Source organism: Equus przewalskii, chromosome 1 (assembly GCF_037783145.1).
Source record: "Equus przewalskii isolate Varuska chromosome 1, EquPr2, whole genome shotgun sequence".
Classification (NCBI taxonomy): Eukaryota; Metazoa; Chordata; class Mammalia; order Perissodactyla; family Equidae; genus Equus; species Equus przewalskii.
The window spans coordinates 23,859,972-23,880,077 of NC_091831.1; the positions used below are offsets into that span (position 1 = coordinate 23,859,972).

General features: G+C 38.9%; 1 protein-coding gene across 9 annotated transcripts in view; it reads left to right on the top strand.

Moving 5' to 3' along the window:
* SORCS1 (sortilin related VPS10 domain containing receptor 1) overlaps positions 1 to 20,106 on the top strand; it is a 476,815-nt gene that overhangs the window by 249,160 nt on the left and 207,549 nt on the right. For all 9 annotated transcript variants that reach the window (XM_070604587.1, XM_070604487.1, XM_070604417.1 and 6 more), the window contains one exon: positions 6,075 to 6,174. In XM_070604587.1, coding sequence (XP_070460688.1) covers positions 6,075 to 6,174 — 100 coding nt within the window. The remainder of the gene's footprint in view (positions 1 to 6,074; positions 6,175 to 20,106) is intronic.

Genomic DNA, 20,106 nt, shown 5'->3' on the forward strand with positions numbered 1-20,106 from the left:
CTGCAGTGTTCCTTGACAGACTATGTGAGTTCTTCATTTTGAATCTTAGGAATCCAGTGGGCCACAAAGAAGAGCAAGCATCTATCAAGTCAGCCGGTCAGTCAAAAACAAATCAAGAGTGCCCGCTGTGTCCGGGCCTCTTCCGAGAGGTAGGGAGACAGCAGTGAAAAAAACAGACATTTTTCCTCCTCTCATGGGGCTTGGATTCTGGTGGGGGAATGTAAACTTTTTATTTTATAAGAGGAAGTAAGTAAAAATCTATCAGATAGGGTAAATATTATGAAGAGAAAATAGAAGAGGCCAACGAGGATCGAGTGTGCTGGGGGAGAGGATTTGCTATTTCATATAGCATAACTGGTGTCCAGAAAGAAGTGAGGGGGCCATTTGTCTGGGTATTTAGGGAAAGAGCTTTCCAAGTAAAGGGAATAGCGAGGCTGGAGTGGGCAGCGGGTGGGGAACAGGCAGAAAAAGCATAGAGATGAAGGGCTGGGCGTCTCACAATTATATAGCTAAGGTATTAGATAAAAACAGTAAATGTGCCATGTCCGTAGCAAGTCTGCAGTTTATTTGTTGAGGAAACCAGGCACTGACTGGTTACTCAGCTAGCGAGTGTCTGAGTCCAGTTCTGTTTGACTTCAAGTACTTGTAAAGAGCTTAGATCACATTGTAAGCACCCAATAAACGTTGGTTTTTATTATCTGTTGGGTTTCTTAAGCACTATAGAATATTCAGCAATGAAATCCTGGCACAATTATTATAGAAGCAGAGTGTGGAATCTTTAACTCTCAAATCTATTTCTTACCTTTACCTGTTCGATACAAGTACCAAGCAAAACTCCCTGGCACATAGCCTTTCAACTACGATAGACTAAATTTGGTTACATTTAAAAATGGTAATAGCTTCCCGAGAAACCAGCCCTGGTGGTGTAGTGGTTAAGCTTCAGTGCTCTCACCACCACGGCCCAGGTTCGTTTCCCTTCAGAGAACCACACCACCTGTCTGTCCCTTGTCATCCGGTGGTAGCTGCATGTTGCTGTGATGCTGAAAGCTATGCCACTGATATTTCAAATACCAGCAGGGCCACCCATGGTGGACAGGTTTCATCGGAGCTTCCAGACTAAGACAGGCCAGGAAGAGGGACTTGGCCACCCACTTCTGAAAAAAACTGGCCCTGAAAACCCTGTGAATAGCAGCGGAGCATTGTCTGATATAGCACTGGAAGGTGAGAGGGCGGCGCAAAAAGACCAAGCAGGGTTCCACTGTGTTGTACACAGGGTCACTAGGAGTCCGAATCCACTCCATGGTACTAACAATAGCTTCATGAATATCTTCTCTTCTAAGCAAACTAAAGCTAAATCATTTTCAGTGGTTGAGATTTTCTTTGAGGTTTCATGTTATGGGTTTTGGTAGGTGTTGGGCAAAGAATGCAAAGAAAATCAAGGAAAACATGAGTGATAAAATGAACAAAAGCTATCATTTACAGATTGCTTATTAAATGCCAGTCATTGTGCTCAGCACTTTTTATGGATTAATTTAGTTTACAAATGATTCCATATTTATTTATCATTTGATGGTGTAGGATTATAATAGAAGAAATCCAATCACACATTTATTTCTGCCACTCCTGGTGGAATCTAGTCATGCCCCATATTGATCCCTTCTTCACGTGTGCTGAGAGACTTTGCTGTCTCAAAGAGGTCATAAGGTCTTGCCAGGTAGGTGCCATGACTTGAATGTAGTTTCTCCACCCCTCAGAGCAACTCAGCTCTATGTGTATAGTAAATATTGAAATAAAGACATGCTTTCAAATATTCTAAAAGTCGCTGTTTGTACAAGGGTAAAGATTAAGGATCAAAAGCAAAAACATGCCTTGATTTAATCACCTGCATATTTATTTTCCTGGAATGCTTATTTTTTAAGCTTTCCGCTTCTTCTGGCACAACATAGATGTTGACAGAAGCTCTGTTTTTCATCTGTAGATAAGTCAACCTGTAAACAAAAACTGCAAAAAAGATGCTTGCTTTGGGATGTTTTAAAATTAATGGTACAAATTGAGAATTCAAGGCTGCTTATATTGCATCTTAAATATGTCTGCGCAGGATACATTTTTTTTAAGATTCTTTTCTTTTTTTTCCCCACCTTAACAACAGTAAGTCATTTTATGGTTAGCATAGGCTGGCATTTCTCTTTGCAAATTTGATTTGTTTTAAATATTTTTGTTATTCCCCTTTTCTTATGAAACCAACATCCATAATCTTTCTTTTGCTTTCTTTATTTTGTCTTTGATATTCTTTCCCAAAATATGTTGCTCAGAACACTAATCTCATTACATATCTCTCAAGAATGGATCCTATAATCAAATGTGTTTGTAAAATACTTCATTACATATGCGTTTAAGAGGTTCACAGTATATGTTAGGATAATAAAATTTATGTATGTATGTAAGAATAATAAAATTTATAAGTTCTGAAGCAAAGGAATATTAAATTTTGCCTAATCGAGCATTTCCTAACATTTTTGATCTTGGATAACACTCCTCTCCCCTGTACCTAGGGATGATACTTAAAATATTTAACAGCTAGTACTTTGCTCACCAGCCAGCCTGATGCTCAACTGTCTGTCTCTCCTCTGCTCTTCAGAGCCCACGTCCCTAGGACACTGCAGTTCCTACCGTGGACCATGCAAGGATAACTGGAAGCATCTGTTAGCTGTGAAGGGGAGTTTGCAGATGGGCACTAGGAATTGCCTTCCAGAGTGCAGTGCCTCCTCCGAAGTCACTGTCTCCTTCACTGGGGCTCAGGCTGATTAGCATAGGCACTGACCAATCCAAACAGGTACTCATCCTAGCCCTACAGCAGGTTTCTTGAGGACCTCTGCTGTGCCAGCCCTCAATCTTTTGATTGCTGGAATGTGAGGAGATCTAGGAGGTATCCAAGGGAAAGACCATGTGGTGAGGCTGGCAGGAGCATTACTCAGAGAACTTGGTGCAGTAACTATTTACCACCTGGTTTGCAAGCATCAGATATTTTCACTTCTGTACCATTGTACCAATGTATCCCAGCTGATCGTTAGTTTTACTGATGACATATGCCAATGCTCCATCTAATTCTAGTTCTGTGAGACAACCTTGGACAACTGCTAGTCTATGTCATTTTGGGTGTGTGGAAATGCATCACTTTGTCTCTTACTATTTGTTGATTATTACAATGCCGTAATGCTTAAACATGTAGCTGTGCTGGAATTGAGAATTAACAAATTTTGATTCCGTTTTTGAGCTTTGAACAATCAAGAGACAGGAGATAGCACAAAAAATAATGGCATATATCTTGAAGGATCCGGGTTGGTGATGTTATACTAAGAGAACAGTGTCCAATAAGATATTGTAGGGGCCGGCCCCATGGCCGAGTGGTTGGGTTCACACGCTTTGATTCAGCAGCCCAGGGTTTCACCACTTCAGATCCTGGGCGTGGACATGGTGCCACTCATTGGGCCATGCTGGGGTGGCGTCCCACGTGCCACAACTGGAAGGACTCACAACTAAAAATACACAACTATGTACCAGGGGGCTTTGGGGAGAAAAAAGAAAAATAAAATCTTTAAAAAAAAAAAAAAAAAGAGACCTTACAATTAAGGTCTCTGAAAAAAGTTCCTAATGTAAATCTGAGGTAGTTACTCCATTATCTTATCACGTTGGGATTCCAATTAAACACACACACACACACACACACACATACAAATGTACAGTTTGCCCTTGTAGAGTATCTTTTTTTTTAATGTAAAAATATCCATTGAGTAGAGTAGCTCAGGGAACAAGTTAATATAAATTATAGGAAACTGATTATCACCCCTGTATAGACTGGTCTCTACTTCTTTAACCCCCTTTCTCGTTATCTCACTAGGAAAATTGAACCATTCTCTCATCTCCCACATAGTCCTACTGATTTCCATCTATCTCTAGGAAAGTTTATTAATGTAGCAGTGTTTGCACATTCCATCCTCCTCCCGTTACCCGCCTAGATAGATTTTGCATCTGTTACTTCTTGAACTTGTGCGTATGGTTCACAATAATGAATAGAAGCAGTTATCCAATAAAAGGAGCTAAAGAAAGTCTAGTGAAATTTTGGAGACAAGCAGGTTCTAGTAAGAGAAAGTTCTCTTCCTACCCTTCTTACTTCTTACTTACCCAAGTAAAGCCAGGGTAAGAATGGAAAAAAATGCCCAACACCAAGGTTGGACTGAGTAAGGAAAGAAGTCTCAGCTATTTCTTAGAGAGTAGGAGGAAATTTCACATCAGAATGAGTTTGAGGAGAAAAAGAGGAATGTGGAAGGAGGATTTAAAGAAGTCTGTTGTGGTTCATGGGTAAAATCTCCTGTGAAAGAGTTCTGGAATGCCCTTCAAGTATTCTTGGTTATGAAGCCAGTGTTTGATTGGAATAGAGCACACACTGATCCTGAAGAAAGGCAGTTATACTTTGGGTTACACTGGCACCTTCTGGTTTACTGATTTGATGATACTTTTACCACCTCCCTTTTCTAAAGTCCTACCCATTTTCTATTTTCAAAGTCTGTACTTCTTCCAAGAAGCTTTGCATAACACTGTAGTAATTTGGCATACCATCTAAATTCTATAAAGTATTGACTATTTGTAATATATACATATATAATATATGTAGTTATAATAATATTATATTATCTATAATATTTATATATAATATATGTAAATTTCAGGGGAAAATGCCCCAGATCCCTAGCCAGAATAAATTTTAAATTCCTTCATTCCAGGATCACATATTATACAGCTTTCTTTTTCTGGTGCCTGGTCCAGAGTAAGCTTTTAATACATGGTGATGAGATCGTTAAAACAAACTTCTTCTGTTTAGTTTTTATGACCTGTGAGAATTTGTAACATCAGAAATGAATTAAAATGATTACATTTTTGTGTTTTTCTGATTAAACCGACTTTATTGTCTAAGCCTTGTTAATTCTTATCTCTGTCATTGCACTTATATTATAACTTTATATTTCTGCCTCTCAAGTAAAGCTGTTAGATTCTTGAGAGTAGGGGCAATGTGTTGTATCTAAGGCCTGGTACATTTTAGAAGCTCTACAAATGTGAATGAATGAATGAATGAATTGCATTGGAAATCACTTATATGTAAAAAGAAAGCTGAGGTATATCTGTTTCCTTTAAATTGAAAAAAAAAAAAAAGCTGTGGTATAATGTAAATAACATAGGGCTTAGGGCCAGAATACCTAGCTGGCTGTTTATCACCTGTTGTCTTTGAACTTAAGTTTTGAACTTAAGTTCTCTCAACCACTTTCTTTAAATACAGATAACATTTCCTGCTGAAGAAAGTTGTAATGATTACAATTCTGAAATACACAATACTCTTTCATGGAGAAGATGATTAAGGTTTATTTATTTAATCTGAATTGATAAGTTATTGATCAATGTTTAGATAAAGATGAGAACATCTCTAAAAAGATAGCATTAGTGCCAAGACATAATGTCTTCCAAAGTCCAGGTTGCTTAACAGTAGAAAAGGCCACTGAATAAGACTGTGAAATTTTGCTTATTATTAAGACATTTTCTTACTCTTAAATAATAGGAAAAGACTGAATGACCTTTGGAGGGACTGACCCACCATATTTTCTATGACTCATGAAAGAAAACACAGTTTGTAGATAAATCAGGAGAACCTGCTTTTCTACTGTGCCAAAGATAAAGCAAAAGTTTGCAAATATCAACTCTCACTAAAAGCTCCTTATTTCTTTGGTCAAGTCAAGGGACATCCTGATCTCTTAATCTTTTAAAATTACCCACATTCTTCATGCAATGTGCGTACATTAAGGAGCAGTAGAGAGATGGAGTTTTAATTTTTACCAATTCAATTTAAATGCAAATGTTAACCACTCACATGATGCTACTGTGTACATAATTAAGCTTCATTATATACTACATGAATCATTTAGAAACCTCCCGAGAGTCGTTCTGCTGTGTAAAACATGCATTATACGGACACACAGCCAAATGACATAACTTCTGTCCTCATTAATGCTCCTTTTGAATTACAGGTCAACTGATTATGGGACAACCTATGAGAAGCTGAATGATAAAGTTGGGTTGAAAACAATTTTGAGTTATCTCTACGTGTGTCCTACCAACAAGCGTAAGGTAAGAAGTGTGTATTCAGAATGCTACTTATTCATGATGTGATTTCTGTCTTGGTTGGCTAGCCTCTCTAGCTGCCTAAAAATCCATTACAGTTAAATTGGGATTAGAGGTATAAAGATAAGTTGATGGATGTTAAGGTGGTGAAATGTCTTGCACATTGTACTTTTCACATCAGCAAGTATGAATGTTGGAGGGCGAGGGGTGGGTATATCAGTGCCACTTCTGAAAGGCAGCTATAGGGGTTGAGTCTGGTTGAGTGGAGTCTGCTGACTCCGTTTTAAGAGCTCTGACCAATCAGTGAAAAGAATCACAGTGAGCTTTGACAAAAGAAAACGTGGGATTTTCATCTGATGTCCTCGTTTTCCCTTGACGTGGAGTAGACAGATGAACTAGAGTTGAAGTGAAGGTGTGGTCCTGCAGCAGGTTGGAAGTTTCATTTGTAAAGTTTATTCAGCCTGTATACAACGTCAGGAAGGGGCACTGCTGGAAGGAACCTTGGAGATCCTCACATACCACACCCTGACTTTACAGATGAGAAAACTAAGGTTCAAAGAAAGGAAATGGTTTGCCCCATCACAGGGTTAGGGGCATAACTGGGACTAGAATTTGGGTTTCTTGGTTGGCAGTCATACTGTTTCTACTACATTATACTGCTCCTATTAAGAGGATTAATCTAATCTTCAGAGAGTGATGCTATATTCTCAGGAAGAAAATGTTTGCTTTTAAATGAGAAAGACCTAATTGTCTCAGGAGGAAAGAGGTGCTACATCCATTGTTTGGTTTTTATAAACTTGCGTTGTCAAATTCTGAATTCTGACATATCTACGTATTACATGAATTACATGAAGTAACAGTATCCATCAGGAAATAGAAAAGTGCTGTTCATTAATATGTCCTAAGCCATGTTCTATTATGCTGGTAGCACCAGTGTCCAGGTTCTCATTTCAGATCTGTCAGTAGTTATTGTTGGTGACCTTGTGTAGGTTCTGCATTTTGTTACCTAGATTGTGGCAGGTGGATGAGAACATCTCTAAACAGTCATCCTCAACTCTGGCTGCACATCCAAAGCACTGAGTGGTCCCCAAATGTGCAAGCCCTGGTCCCACCCCTGTTGCTCTGGCTTAGGGCTCAGGTAACTGTACCTTGAGCAAGCTCCCCAGATGCTTCTGGTATGGATCTAGGATGGAGAACCACTTATGTAAAGTGTAGTGTCCCCTTTAGCTCTAAACATTTCAGGTTCTTCAGTAGAAGCAGCATAACTTACCAGTTGCGCACAGACTCTGGAGTCAGATGGCTTGAGTAAAAACCTAGCTAAGCCAGTTAACAAATGTACAACTATGGTCATTTACTTAATCTCTCCAAGCACAGTGGCATCCAATTTAAAATAGGGAATAATTATAGTACCTACCTCCTGAGGAAACTTGTAGGGATTGTATGAAATAAGGCATTTCAAGTGTTTAGCACAGAATGGTTAAGGCTTAATCAGTGTTTTCTCTTCATTTCTCATCTTCGTCCTTTTCCTTTTTCTTCTAATTATTGGAAGTATTAGTAGTGATTATCCTCTATAAGTAGCAGTGTTCAGTAGAACTTTCTGCAGTGATGGAAATATTCCTCTATGCGGTCAAATATTGTAAACACTAACCACTTGTGGCTATTGAATATTTGACAGATGGCTAGTGTGACTGAAGAATTACATTTCAAATTTCACTTAATTTTAATTAATTTAAATGTAAATAGCCACATGTTGCTGATGGCTACAGTAGTGGACAGCACAGCTTAATAATGTCAACCTCACAAATTTAGAGATATACTCTGAACATTACTGTCTTCCCCTTAGTGGCTAATTACTGGTCCATCATCAGCAATGACATGTAAACAGTCATGTAAACTGCTGTATACACTCCTAAATTGAGGAGCTGAACTTCCATCCTTTATTTTTATCGTGAGATTTAGTCATGTTTGTTGGCTTTGAATCAGTTCTTATAATTCCTATTGATTTTTCCTCTAGTTCACATTTTTAGTAAATTTCGTTTAACAGTCAACAAACTGTGGGTACCATAGAATGCAAAGAGAAATAAGCCAGCATTCCACCCTCAAAGGTCCTGTATTCTAATAATAAATGCAATATGACTTTTTGTAATGACACTGCTTCCACCTAAGAGGGGACTTTGGGTGAGACATTTATATTTTCCCATTTGTAAAGTAATATAGGCAAAAACAAGGGAATTTATAGCTGGAAGAGACCCTTCGATTGTTCTAATCTAGTGATAGTCTCTGTTTTATTGATGCCATTAGAGAGGAATATGATAAAAAATAAAAAAAAAGAAAAAAGGATGCCAAACATTGAATGTGATCATATACTTTGCTGTAGCTGCAGAATATGTGCTGGTGATCTCGAGACTCCAAGCTTGTTTACAGGAGCAGGACTGGAAGATGAGACTCTTAAGTTCAGATGTAGCTCCTAAGACTGGAAGGAGAGCTTAGAAAGAATATAGCAAGGAGCCCTGCTATCAAATCCACTCATGTCAATACAGCAGTATCAGTCAGGCTGCATACTTAATCTGTTGTTGTCTGGAGGACCTTAGAAAGGGTATTTGGCCATGAGCATTTAGCTGGAATTAAGATTTGACCTACTCTATTTCCTGAAAGAGAAGTCATTGCCCGTGACTATGAGAGAGCAGCTCTCTCTGGCCTGGTTACCTTCCAGAAGCAGAGGCAGGCCTCAGCTGTTTAAATCACAAAGTTTATGGGTGAACCTAAGAAAAGGGATCTTTTCCTCTACAGAGAAATGAGACCTTCAGGGTCACTTTCTGAAATGCTGATAGACTTAAGAAATATTGGAGGTCGATGAAGGTCTTTACAATGGTGCAGAAATCAATAAAGTTGACATAGCAATATATTTGTGTACAGTTTTCCTACTTATGAGGTGAATTTATCACCATGAAATATGTACTTTTCCCCTAAAAGGACATACTTAAGCCAAAGAGAGGGTACTTCCACAACATTCTAAAGAGTGGATATGTTTCCCCCACTCATTGAGAGTTTACGTAAAAAAAAAAAAAAGAAGAAAAAAGAAATATCAGGCTCTATTAATTATGTAGGACAAAGGCACTCAAGTTCTCTCCAGCTCTCCTAGGACTTCTGGGTCCTTCACTGAAAAGGCAGGCTCCTTTAAAGGGTTGGATTAATTCCTTTAGGTCTCTAGGGTGCTATCTAGCAAGTTAACAAGTTAACATCTTTTGTACCAGATACTTCTCTCTGCCTTCACATCAGCGGGAGCAAGTGGAATAAAACTGACGTCAGGGTAACTGTCTTGTTTTCCCAGAAACTTGTTTTGCCTTCACGTTCTGCTGTTTTTAGCTGCTTGTGAGGACGAGCACAGTTCTTCAGTCATGTCTCCAACAGCGGGCATCATGCCCTGGCTTTGCAGGCAGCTTGTTAGGGGCATTAGTGGGATCAGAGTCCAGAAGAAAACAGGCCCTTAGTTACAGTTTGAATTGATGACCATCCATTGGCTGTTTCTCTGCAAGCCTGCTGTAAATTACTGCAGCTTTCCTTGGATATGTCTGTTACAGTAAAACCTATAATCTCATCATAGGTCAGTCTAGGAAATCTTGACTAAGAGACTTAGAAAGCCTGCTCCCAGGTATTATCCTAGTTCATGCCAACTCTCTTTCGAAGGATTCCTGCACCTGGCCTCTGATATATCAGGTAGGCCCCCCCCAAAATAAGGATGAGTGGATCCTAGTGCCAGAAGCAAGGCAGGCTAGCTATCTGTCACCATGTCTCTGAGGGAGAACACTCCCCCACCCCTAGTCCATGATAAATCCCGAGGCTTGTTGGTGTCTGCAGTGGTTTATTGGCTACGTACATATAATCTTCTGTGAGAAAAGATGATTTAACCTGCACCTGAAGCGAACAGCTGGGATGTAGAGAGTGATGGAAAGAACTAATACAAATGTAACAAAGAAAAAAAAAAAATCAATGCCGAAATCTCCATCTCACTTTTAAATTCTCACTGAGTTTGTTTGTATTCTGTCTAAAAAGGAAACTTCTTTATACTCTGTGTATCTTTCCCATCACCCCCGACCAACCTTAGCTGTTCTCCCTTCACGAGGTGTTGTATAACATCTTCAAGGATTAAAGAATACAATATCCCAAGTGGAATTCATTGAGGAAGAAAAGAAGAAAAAAAGTGTGTTTTGTTTTAAACTTGGAACAGCCAATTCATTTAGTGGTTATATCCTTGTACTCCCTGCTCACTATGTTCCCAGCAAAGAAAAAAAAATCTAGAGTATTGTTCTTTATATTTTCTGTGCCCCCTCCATACCCCCGTTCCTTCTCCTTTCTGTGTTATCACTCCTTGATTAATATCATTCCTGCTGAGAGAGGCTTCTAAGACTTTCATCCTATAACTAGGACCCTAGCTCCTCAGGGCACATTGATCATTCTTGCAGGTCTCTTGGTACATGCCAACATTAAACACTGTTTGCATTTTCTCCAGATGTTTAGGTTTTAATTACCTTACTGTATGTGGCACTTTCTAAATAAGCTCTTGATTATTGACTCCTTGCTTCTTCTCTTTATGTCCTGGGCATGCTTAATTCCTCTTGTCACTTGCTTAGGTGGCCTATATCATGGATGTGACCTTAGGGGACAGATAAGTGTGGTTGATAGTGTCTGCCAACTTCTTTTAAGAAAAATTATGGAATCATTGAATCAAAACCTAAAAGATATTGCAGGTATTAAGATTCTGCTTTTTCATTTAACCATATATGGAAATTGAGTCCTGAGAGTTTAGTCACCTGCCTGAGGTTGCTGAAACTAGTGAATGAAAAGCTAAAATCATCAGACCTTTAACATAAACCTCAAATGCCGCCTGTTCCATAAAATCTAATAAATTCCACTAATGAGATTTTTTTCATTCCCCCTTATCTCCCAGGCATCTGCTTTTCTTTTCTAGCACATTTCTCTCACTTCTGATTATAGTTGTTTTTGACATGTATAATACTCCACTTGGAATGCCAGGTCCTAGATGGGATCAAGTGCCTTGATCAGCTGTGTAGTCTCTAACATGCCGAGCATAGGGTCTCGGTTTACAGTAGACATCCAACACGGAGCTGAGGATTTGAATTGAACTTAGGCTGGGTTTTGGACTCCTAGGCAGTAACTAGAAAAGGAAAGTACATTGTGAAACCAGCTTTGACTCATTTATTTTCTCTAATTATAAAATTAACACTTTCAAGTGGATAAAACAAGGACAGTAAAAAGTCCCCATAGGTTTTAGTCATTTCTAGGTCATAATATATAATTTTATCTTTTCTAGCCAAGAAGAGCATGATTAATATTTAAAATGCCAGGACTTTGCATAGCACTCACTTGACATTATCTGGCGAGGCCAAGGGGAACCAGTGGATTGTATAATACATCAAAGGGGGTGCATGACATTTCCCTTGGCGGACGCTCAACACTTGCTCATTACACCCTAACTCTTTCATCTGTCCCTTTGTACACAAGATTATGCGTTTGCCTCTAATCTTTTAGAAATAATGTATGTTTCATTCATAAAGAAGTGCGATGCATGAACTCAGAGACGTAGTGGAAGTGGCATTTTCCAAACTTCAATAAAAATGATTTTTTAGCAAACAAATGCTTACTTCCCTACACTTAACCTGGGCAATGATGTCTAAAGGGAAAGATCATCTCCTTTGATCCTTCCTGGGTACAGCAGAGTGTTTATACTCTTTCAGTCATCGAACATTATTCTGTTCTCTTCTTGAGCATACAAAAATAAAATCTAATTCAAGAAAGCATGTCACATCTACATTTTTTTTTATCTTGCTGATTTTCCAACAGTCATCCAAGACCCTGGGTTTCAAACAAGCTACAGAATAATAAGTGCAAAGTGCTCTGTTTGAAATGGGGTTAGAATGCTAGGAGCAGTCCCTACTAGTGTCAGCCCAGGGTGGCTCAGGGAGCCCTCTGGAACTCTGGGGCTCCACAGAACACAACTGGGAAAAAAACATTGATCTGGACCATTCTCCTCTGTATGCTGAGCTATACCTGAAACTGACGTGTACATTGCGCTATTTTATATAGATCAAAGCACCTATAATAACATTCATAAATAAGTAAATGCTAATAAAACCACAGTCTTTTTTATTTTAGCACAAGATGTTATATAGCAAGTACCTAGTTGATTTTTATTGACTCTTATCTGTGTCTGTCTAACACTAATGTTTCAAAAAAAGAAAAAAAGAAAAAGATAGGTTCATAATGTACCTGGCTTCTCAGAACTGATCAGGTTAACTGGTAGTTCACTGTTCTATTTCGTGTAGCACTAAGTAGTGCTAAATACTTTTTGGTTGGAAAGAAGCTTCTTGCATAATTAACATCACATATTTGTCATTCCACATTCATAAGATGTTGTGTCTATCACATATAATAAGCATCTAATACATTAAATATTAATCGTGAATTGCTGATTTTAGAAAACTAAGTTATATCTGTATGAAGCTGACGTTTATACCGTGTTGTTGTTATAGTTCAGTTTTATTATCCACATTTATGTTTCAAAAATACATGCATATAACTAGCTAGATAAGTAGGTAGGTAGAGAGATGATTGATAGATCCACAAATCAACCTTTTCTAAGTTTAGGTAATGCCTTCTAGTTGGCTTAAGGTGGTATTTCTTTACCAAGGGGTGGGGGTGATCATGGAATAGAAGTCTGTCTTTTGGTTTTGATTTGTTCTTTGAAGATTGGCCGTGAGCTAACATCTGTTGCCAATCTTCCCCCTTTTGTTTTTCCCCTAAAGCCCTGGTACGTAGTTGTATATCCTAGTTATAAGTAATGCTAGTTCTTCTATGTGGGATGCTGCCACAGCATGGTTTGATGAGCGGTGCGTATGTCTGCACCCAGGATCCGATGCGGCAAACTCCAGGCCGCCGAAGCAGAGTGTGCAAACTTAACCACTCAGCCATAGGGCCTTTTGGTTTTATTTCTTTTTAACAAATGAAGTTATCAGGATAGAGATAACCTGAATTAGTCTCCAAATATTATGAAGTAAGATTGATCCTGAAACTGCATGTTTCTTATACTGCTGACTGCATCTCAGAAGGAAGGTTGCTTCTGTGGCCAGGTGAACAGGAGTTCTCAAAAATGAAAGGAAGCCTGTGTCAGAGGCTGATCATCCTCCAAATATGCATAATAGATTATCTGTTTCTACTTACTTATTTATTTTTGCCTCATCATCTGTCCTCATTAGAACTGGTATTCTCTGAAGTCTGGCTGGCCTAATGTTAAATGCCCATCCATTACCCTTTTATGAAGGTCAAATGTATTATTTCAGGTTGGTTCCAAGTTATGCTCTGCTGTGGAAAATGGTCAGAGGTCTTTTCAACATTCTGGTCTGTTAGCTTCCAGCTTACTCCCTGTGGTTTCTCAGAGGTTTCCATCATCCGGTGTTTGACATACTGTATCTAGAACATTTGTTTCTAGTGAATAGCCCATGCTGCTCTCATGATGGATGGAGATGAATGCTGGCTGCTACAGGAAATTTGCCATCTTTACTAGGGTGGGGATGTTTCACTCCAATATATCAGATCGGCCCCAAGCTTTCTCTTGGTGCTGTCAGGAAAAACAAAGTCAGTGTCGATGAATCTTTAATAAAACTACCTTTTTCTTCCCTGGAGAAATTAAGAGAGCACCACCAGCCTCAAAGGCTCAGTTGTTTCCATTTAAACATTGCTTTTTCTGACCTGACTTTTCTCTTGACCAAATCTTCTTTTGATAGTTTTGTCCCTCTGTTCTCTAGGCATCCCCCTCCCATTTTACTGGGTCCCTAACTGCTAACATGCTTCTCATTCCATAACCCTCCAAGTCAACTATTTAAAATAACTTTTACAGAACAAAATGCTGTAGCTTTTAGGTAACAAGATGGGCTTAGATCTTCATAGGTAAAAAGGCCTGCAGTGTGGGATGTACAATTTGGTGACTGGGAAAGAGCAGTCTCTTCTTTTTTGGCTGCTTGAGGCTGTGTGTGTGTGTTTGAGGACTGGAATACTAAGTATTGCCATGATTGACAGCATCTGCCACCAGGAAATGAACATGCCTGTAGTGGAGAAAAGGGTGAATGGATGAATCCAAAAAATAAAGAATGAGGAAAAAATGAAACACCCTGAATACAGTCTCTCACAGATAAAAGAAGGCATAGGAAGAAAGGTGCAGATGTTAAGCCAAGAGGGAAGATGGCAGAGATTACAACAAGGCATTTAAAGTAACAAAATAATGATGAGAGAAAGCTAATACAAGGAACACCATGAAGACATAGGTAGAAGAAAAAGAAATAATAAAATCACAAATATTTGCAGCTGTAGATTAGGAATTTCTTGAGGTCTCTCAGAAAGAGCAAGGCTAATTTACCCGGAACTTATTAAGACTTTAAAAGGGAGTACAATTACCCTTATCTCTCTGTTCTTCCTGAGTGCTTTCAAAGGGGTAAAAGATGCTGATGACTGTGGCCGAAATTGGTTTTGCCAGGAACGAAAACACAATTATGACTCAAGTGTGGGAGAGTAGCAGGCCTAGATCCAGGCTCCCTAGCAGCAGATTCAAATGTCATTGCTGCTGCCTACACTTAATGAACTTTTGTCCTTTTAATGCTCTCTCCTGGCTACTCCCACATCCCTCTGTGGAATGGCCTCTTCTATTTATGTGTGCAACTTGTAGTTTCTGCACTTGTCAGGTATAGCAACCATGCACCTCTTCACAGTCGTGGTGGAGCTTTACTTTGTCACTGAAGGCAGTCATTGTGAACTTTTGCCTGGTGGAGTCATTAGCTGTGGTATAATAGTTAATATAATGGACCTTGTAGCCAGTCTACCTGGCTTTAAATTCCAGCTAAGCCACATACTAGTTGTATGCTTTTAGACAAGGTTTTATTTGTGGATTTGTTTGTTATTAACCTCTCCAAGATACAGTTTTCTCATCTCTAAAATAAAATATAATGATTGTGTCAATATCATAAGGTAGTTATGAGAAGAGTCAAAATAAGCAAAGAACAGTTCTGGACACACAGCAAGCTTTCGATAAATGTTAGTCGCATTGTTATCATTATTATCTGTTTCAAATTATATGGCCATGCTTTATTCTGTCATTTGTCAACTCAACCGAAATTATTAAATGCCTACTTTGTGCCAGATCTTTTCTAAGGACTAGGAAGTAGAATAGAAATATAAGACATTGTCTTGGCTCTTAAGGATTGTGCAGTCCAGTAGAGGAGATGAACATATAAACAGTCAACTATTGTAAAGAACTTACGTATCATAATAGCTATGTATATAGAACTCTATCTTTGGGGACTTAGAGAAGCCTTCAGAGAGTGGCAAATATTTGTCAAAGGAGAAGGGAAAAAGAAGATGAAAACTGTCTTTCAGCGTGTGTGTTGTGAGAAACCAGTGTTCACACACCACAGTGCATACATAGCTTTGATTGGTTTGCAAATATTAAATGAATAATCATATGCCTATTTTGACTCTTAAAACGTGCTAATTTCCATTTATATCTGACTATACTAATTAGACCAAAAATAAGTCTCCATGATCCAGTTGAATTATAATTCTAAGAGAATAACACAGTTTCTTTCAATTGTTCTAAACTTTTTCCTGTCTTGCTTATAAAATCAATACATAGGCAGTGATGACATTATTAAGATTAAATTAATAAAACTAAAATTTACATTATAGATTTGATATATTCAGCATTTATTTTAAGTAACTATTAGTCAGAACTATTGATGAGATTTGGAGGTGCAGTCTTAAGAAATCAGTTGATACATATTTTATTGAGCACCTGGCTTGTGCCCAGTTCTTTGCAAGCACACTGGTGAATGTAAAAAAAAAAAGCATGAACTTGCATTGCCCGTATGGGGTTTACCATCCTGCTGCAAGGATGCAATTAAAGCATGGTACAGACGACAAAGGCTCTAAGAGTTTGGAGAGGATTGTGGTCAAGGATAGTCAGGAAAACAGCATGAGCGGGCTTAAACTGCTCAGTGAAGCAGACTGGTATGACGTGGGGTCATGACATTCACAACAGAAAAATTTAATTTAGTTGAACATTTATTGAGTGCTAGGCAATAGAGATACAAACATGCATAAAACAGGGCCCTGTCTGCAAAGACAGGGAGATGGAAGGGAGAGGTATGTAGGTTGAATTGAGCATGGTTTACACTTACAGGTACTGTACTTTCATTTCCTGAAATCTTAATAATTTGGTAATATATATTAAACATCCTTCTCTTTAGCATCCTAAAAGTGCTTCTTTGAAAGATTGTTTATCTTAATTGTAGATTTAGAAAATATAGTCTCCTTAAACTTCTTGATGTTAGGAGAGCACGTGGATCAGGGCAGTAGGTAGATATTGTGCATGACTGGGAAGTGAGAAGTGTGGAGTGAAACATGACAATAAGAGAAGCAGTCAAGCATTTGTGGGGGATCAGGAAGGGCTTCTGGTATTCCAGTGACTTAGTAGTTCATATTTTTCTCCACTACTTTCTAAAAGGGCCCAAATTCTCTTGAAAAAGCAGCTACAACTTCTTAATAAATGCTGATGTTTCCTCCTTCAGCAAACCCAAATTTCACTGGGATGGCTGTAACTTTAGGAACCAAACCACCCATCCAGCTTGACTTAGATAATTACAGTGTTTGAATTCCAGAGGATGTTCAGGAAAAGAGCTGGACTTGTGCTGGGGAAGAAGATGTTGGATCTTAGGAAGGCACTTGTCTGGTATTGGAAGCAGTCTACTTTCCTTTGAATTTATGTTATGTGATGTGTGTGTGTGTGTGTGTGTGTGTCCACCCTTTATGCTTTATTAATGCATTATTTAACCAACTGATCTACATATTTTCTCAACTGGCTAATACTGTCTTTCTTTCTTGGGCCCAAGCCCTTTGTACCTCCATTTGGTAGTGCATTACTGACATTTACAAACTCCCACAGAGGACTCAGTCAATTACCACCACAGATGCCCATTGTTCCAAGAGAGCTGACCTTTACCCCTAGGCACCAATTAAAATCTATTGCTTCTTACCCCTGCAGAGCTTGCTGTAATTCTGGCTCAGTGCCCAGTGTAACTGGTGGGATGCATTCTTCTTAGTCTTCTTCTTCTTATTTTTCTTCCCAAAACAAGAAGAGAATGACCTGTAAATGGAAACGTATGCTTTCTTTGGAAGAAGAAGGGACAGACCACCAGAGTTAACCCCAGTTTTCAGTTAAATCACCTTTTATGTCAACACTAATGAAGTCCCTAAATAAATAAAATAATTAGGCAAAATTTGGGACATTGCCTGCAGGTTTATCCCAGATTCACATATCAGCAGAGCTCTCCAATTACTTCAGGATGGTGATTTCTTCCTAATTGCGGGGCCTTCTGCCCTAGGCATAGCTGGCCTGCTTCCGTGTGAGCTGACAGAGAGACCAAAGTCCCAGAGTGCAGATGTCAGGCACGGAGCCCTCCACATGTCAAATTATATGAGTTACTAGCACACTGCGAGGATGGTAGCCTTTTAGGTAAACTTAAGTTCCTTTATCTAATGGAATTTGATATCCGGGCATTTGAAGCCAGAAGTAGTTTGAGATCACAGATGTCCGTCATAAGATTGTTATTTCTGGCAGACCTGTGGCCTTAAGATGTGCTAATTTAGGGAAACAACCGTGACAGTGTCTTCAGAGGTGTATCATCTCTTTTGTAACTCCTTCCGCTCTTTCCTTCTATTTCTCCCACCTTCTGTAGTGCTGGGGGTATGATGATGCTGACATTTTAATGAGGTTTGAAGCCAAATTCTATCGACCTAGTTATTTTGGTAGAAATGGCCATAGTGTGAACACAGTGGCCCGGGAACAAGTTTGTCTATACTCAGATTGAGACAAGAAGTCCCGATTTGCTAAAAGTAAATGGAGCTTGAAATTTGCCTTTCCCTATTTAGTTTAAAATTCCAGATCTAAGTAAGTTAAAGCTTGACAGAAAGCACTGTCCTTTGCTTGTAGAAATAGCCTCTTCCTCCCAGCTCCTCCCTGCACTGTTGGTGCGAATAACCAGGCTGAGAGAATGCAATTAATTCTTTGATCTGCAGGGAAAATGGTTCCTGCAGTTATATTATCCTCCCCCTTTTTCCATGTCTTTACTATTTGAAATTTTATAGACTTGTGAAGATTATAGTTGTATGAGGGTTTAAAATTTCCCAAGAGCCAAAACATTTCGCTTTTCCTACCCCACAGGCCTTGGTACAGCCTGGGAATGGAACAGGGTGAATGGGAAGTCATCTGGCTCCCTGGAGATCCCTGTCAGCATTCCATTACCCAGCAACCAATGGAAACTTGTTAAGCTCATATGATAAAGCTCAGAAGATAATCAAACCCAAACCATTTGGCTCCATTTACTACAAATACAAAGTTTTGCCCATGGTTCATTATGTTCCTCCCAGACAAACCCAACTCAGGGGAATTACAAAGAACTCTGAAATAAATATGTGGGAGAGAGCTGTGTTGAAATTGGATATTACCTGTCTACAACTGCTTGGTTTGTTTCTTCTTTCATTTCCTTACCTCCTTCCTTCTTTCCTTTCTTCCTTTCTCTCTCTCGTCTCTTTCTTCCCTCCCAAAACTCATTTATATAAAAGAGGGGGTAACAAGACCATCTTGAATATTTAATACAGAATATATTTTCAAAATTATCACAAAAATATGTGTGTGTAATCAACTCATCCATACAAAATCACTATGAGGTGGATAGGAGAGGTTATGATATTTTAGACCTGAGACCTAATTAGTGACTGGTGATCTTTAAGTAGGACCCAGGTCCTTGCAGTTCTGGTCTATGTTCCTTCTATCATAGTTGACCATTTTCCAAATGTTGTTCCAGTTTTCTTGTCTGAGAGTGTTACTTTTTACTAGTGTTCTTGAAGTTAAGTGCTGGTTCCTTTATAGACCTTTAATAAATTTCATGTTTTAAATATGAATTATATAATCTCAAATAAAATGCAAAGCACAGAGAAAATGTAAAGGCAGACCGTATGTCACACTTTCAGTCTGCTTGTATAAACTCAGCCTCCTGCTTATCATTTCATGATAACAGCCCGGACAGCTCTACAGGATAAGCCTGGTGCTTTTAGAAATCTGAAAAGGACTCCATGTAGAGGGTTCCAAGGAAACCTTATTTTAACCCCAGGTCCCAGTTCTGGCTCCCAGGAAGAACTCAGTAAATCCTTGCTAATATATAAATGAATAAATGAATGAATGATAAATGAATAAATAAAAGGAAGTTTGTGAATATTTTTCTTTCTTAAAATTTCTAAGATTAGAGTTGCAAACAATAATCAGGATAGATTTTCTGTGGCAGGAGGGTGGACAAAATAACCTCATAGTACTTTTCAGCTCTGTCATGCCATTCCTGTCGCTGGCACTATTCCTTGTCCTGTCTCTGAGCTTTTCTGGTGGCCCAGTAGGCTGCCCCTTTTTATTCACAATATGTATTTGTGTACTCTGGATTACTTTCCCCTGGACGGAATGCATTTCAGAAATACACCTATTCATCCATCACACCTATGGCCAGTGATATGAGGAACAAGACAACTGGGCAATATTTGGTGCAAGGATCTGCTTAGAGATAGATTCCCTTGTCCTGAATGATGATCTTTAGAGAAATGACAGCTGAGAAATGGCTCTTCCCTTAGTGCATGTACACACTGGGATGGGCTTGTGCTTTCTCTTGTTCAGCTTTATTCGTGGGATCTGTTTAGACCTTGTGATGCCATCATTGCCTTTAATCTTTGACATATACCATCGTCAAATCTCTAGGCATCCACTTTTTCTGCAGGAGGTACTGCTGCCTCTCAATGCCTTAGAAAAGAGATCCTCTTCTTCCAGTCAAT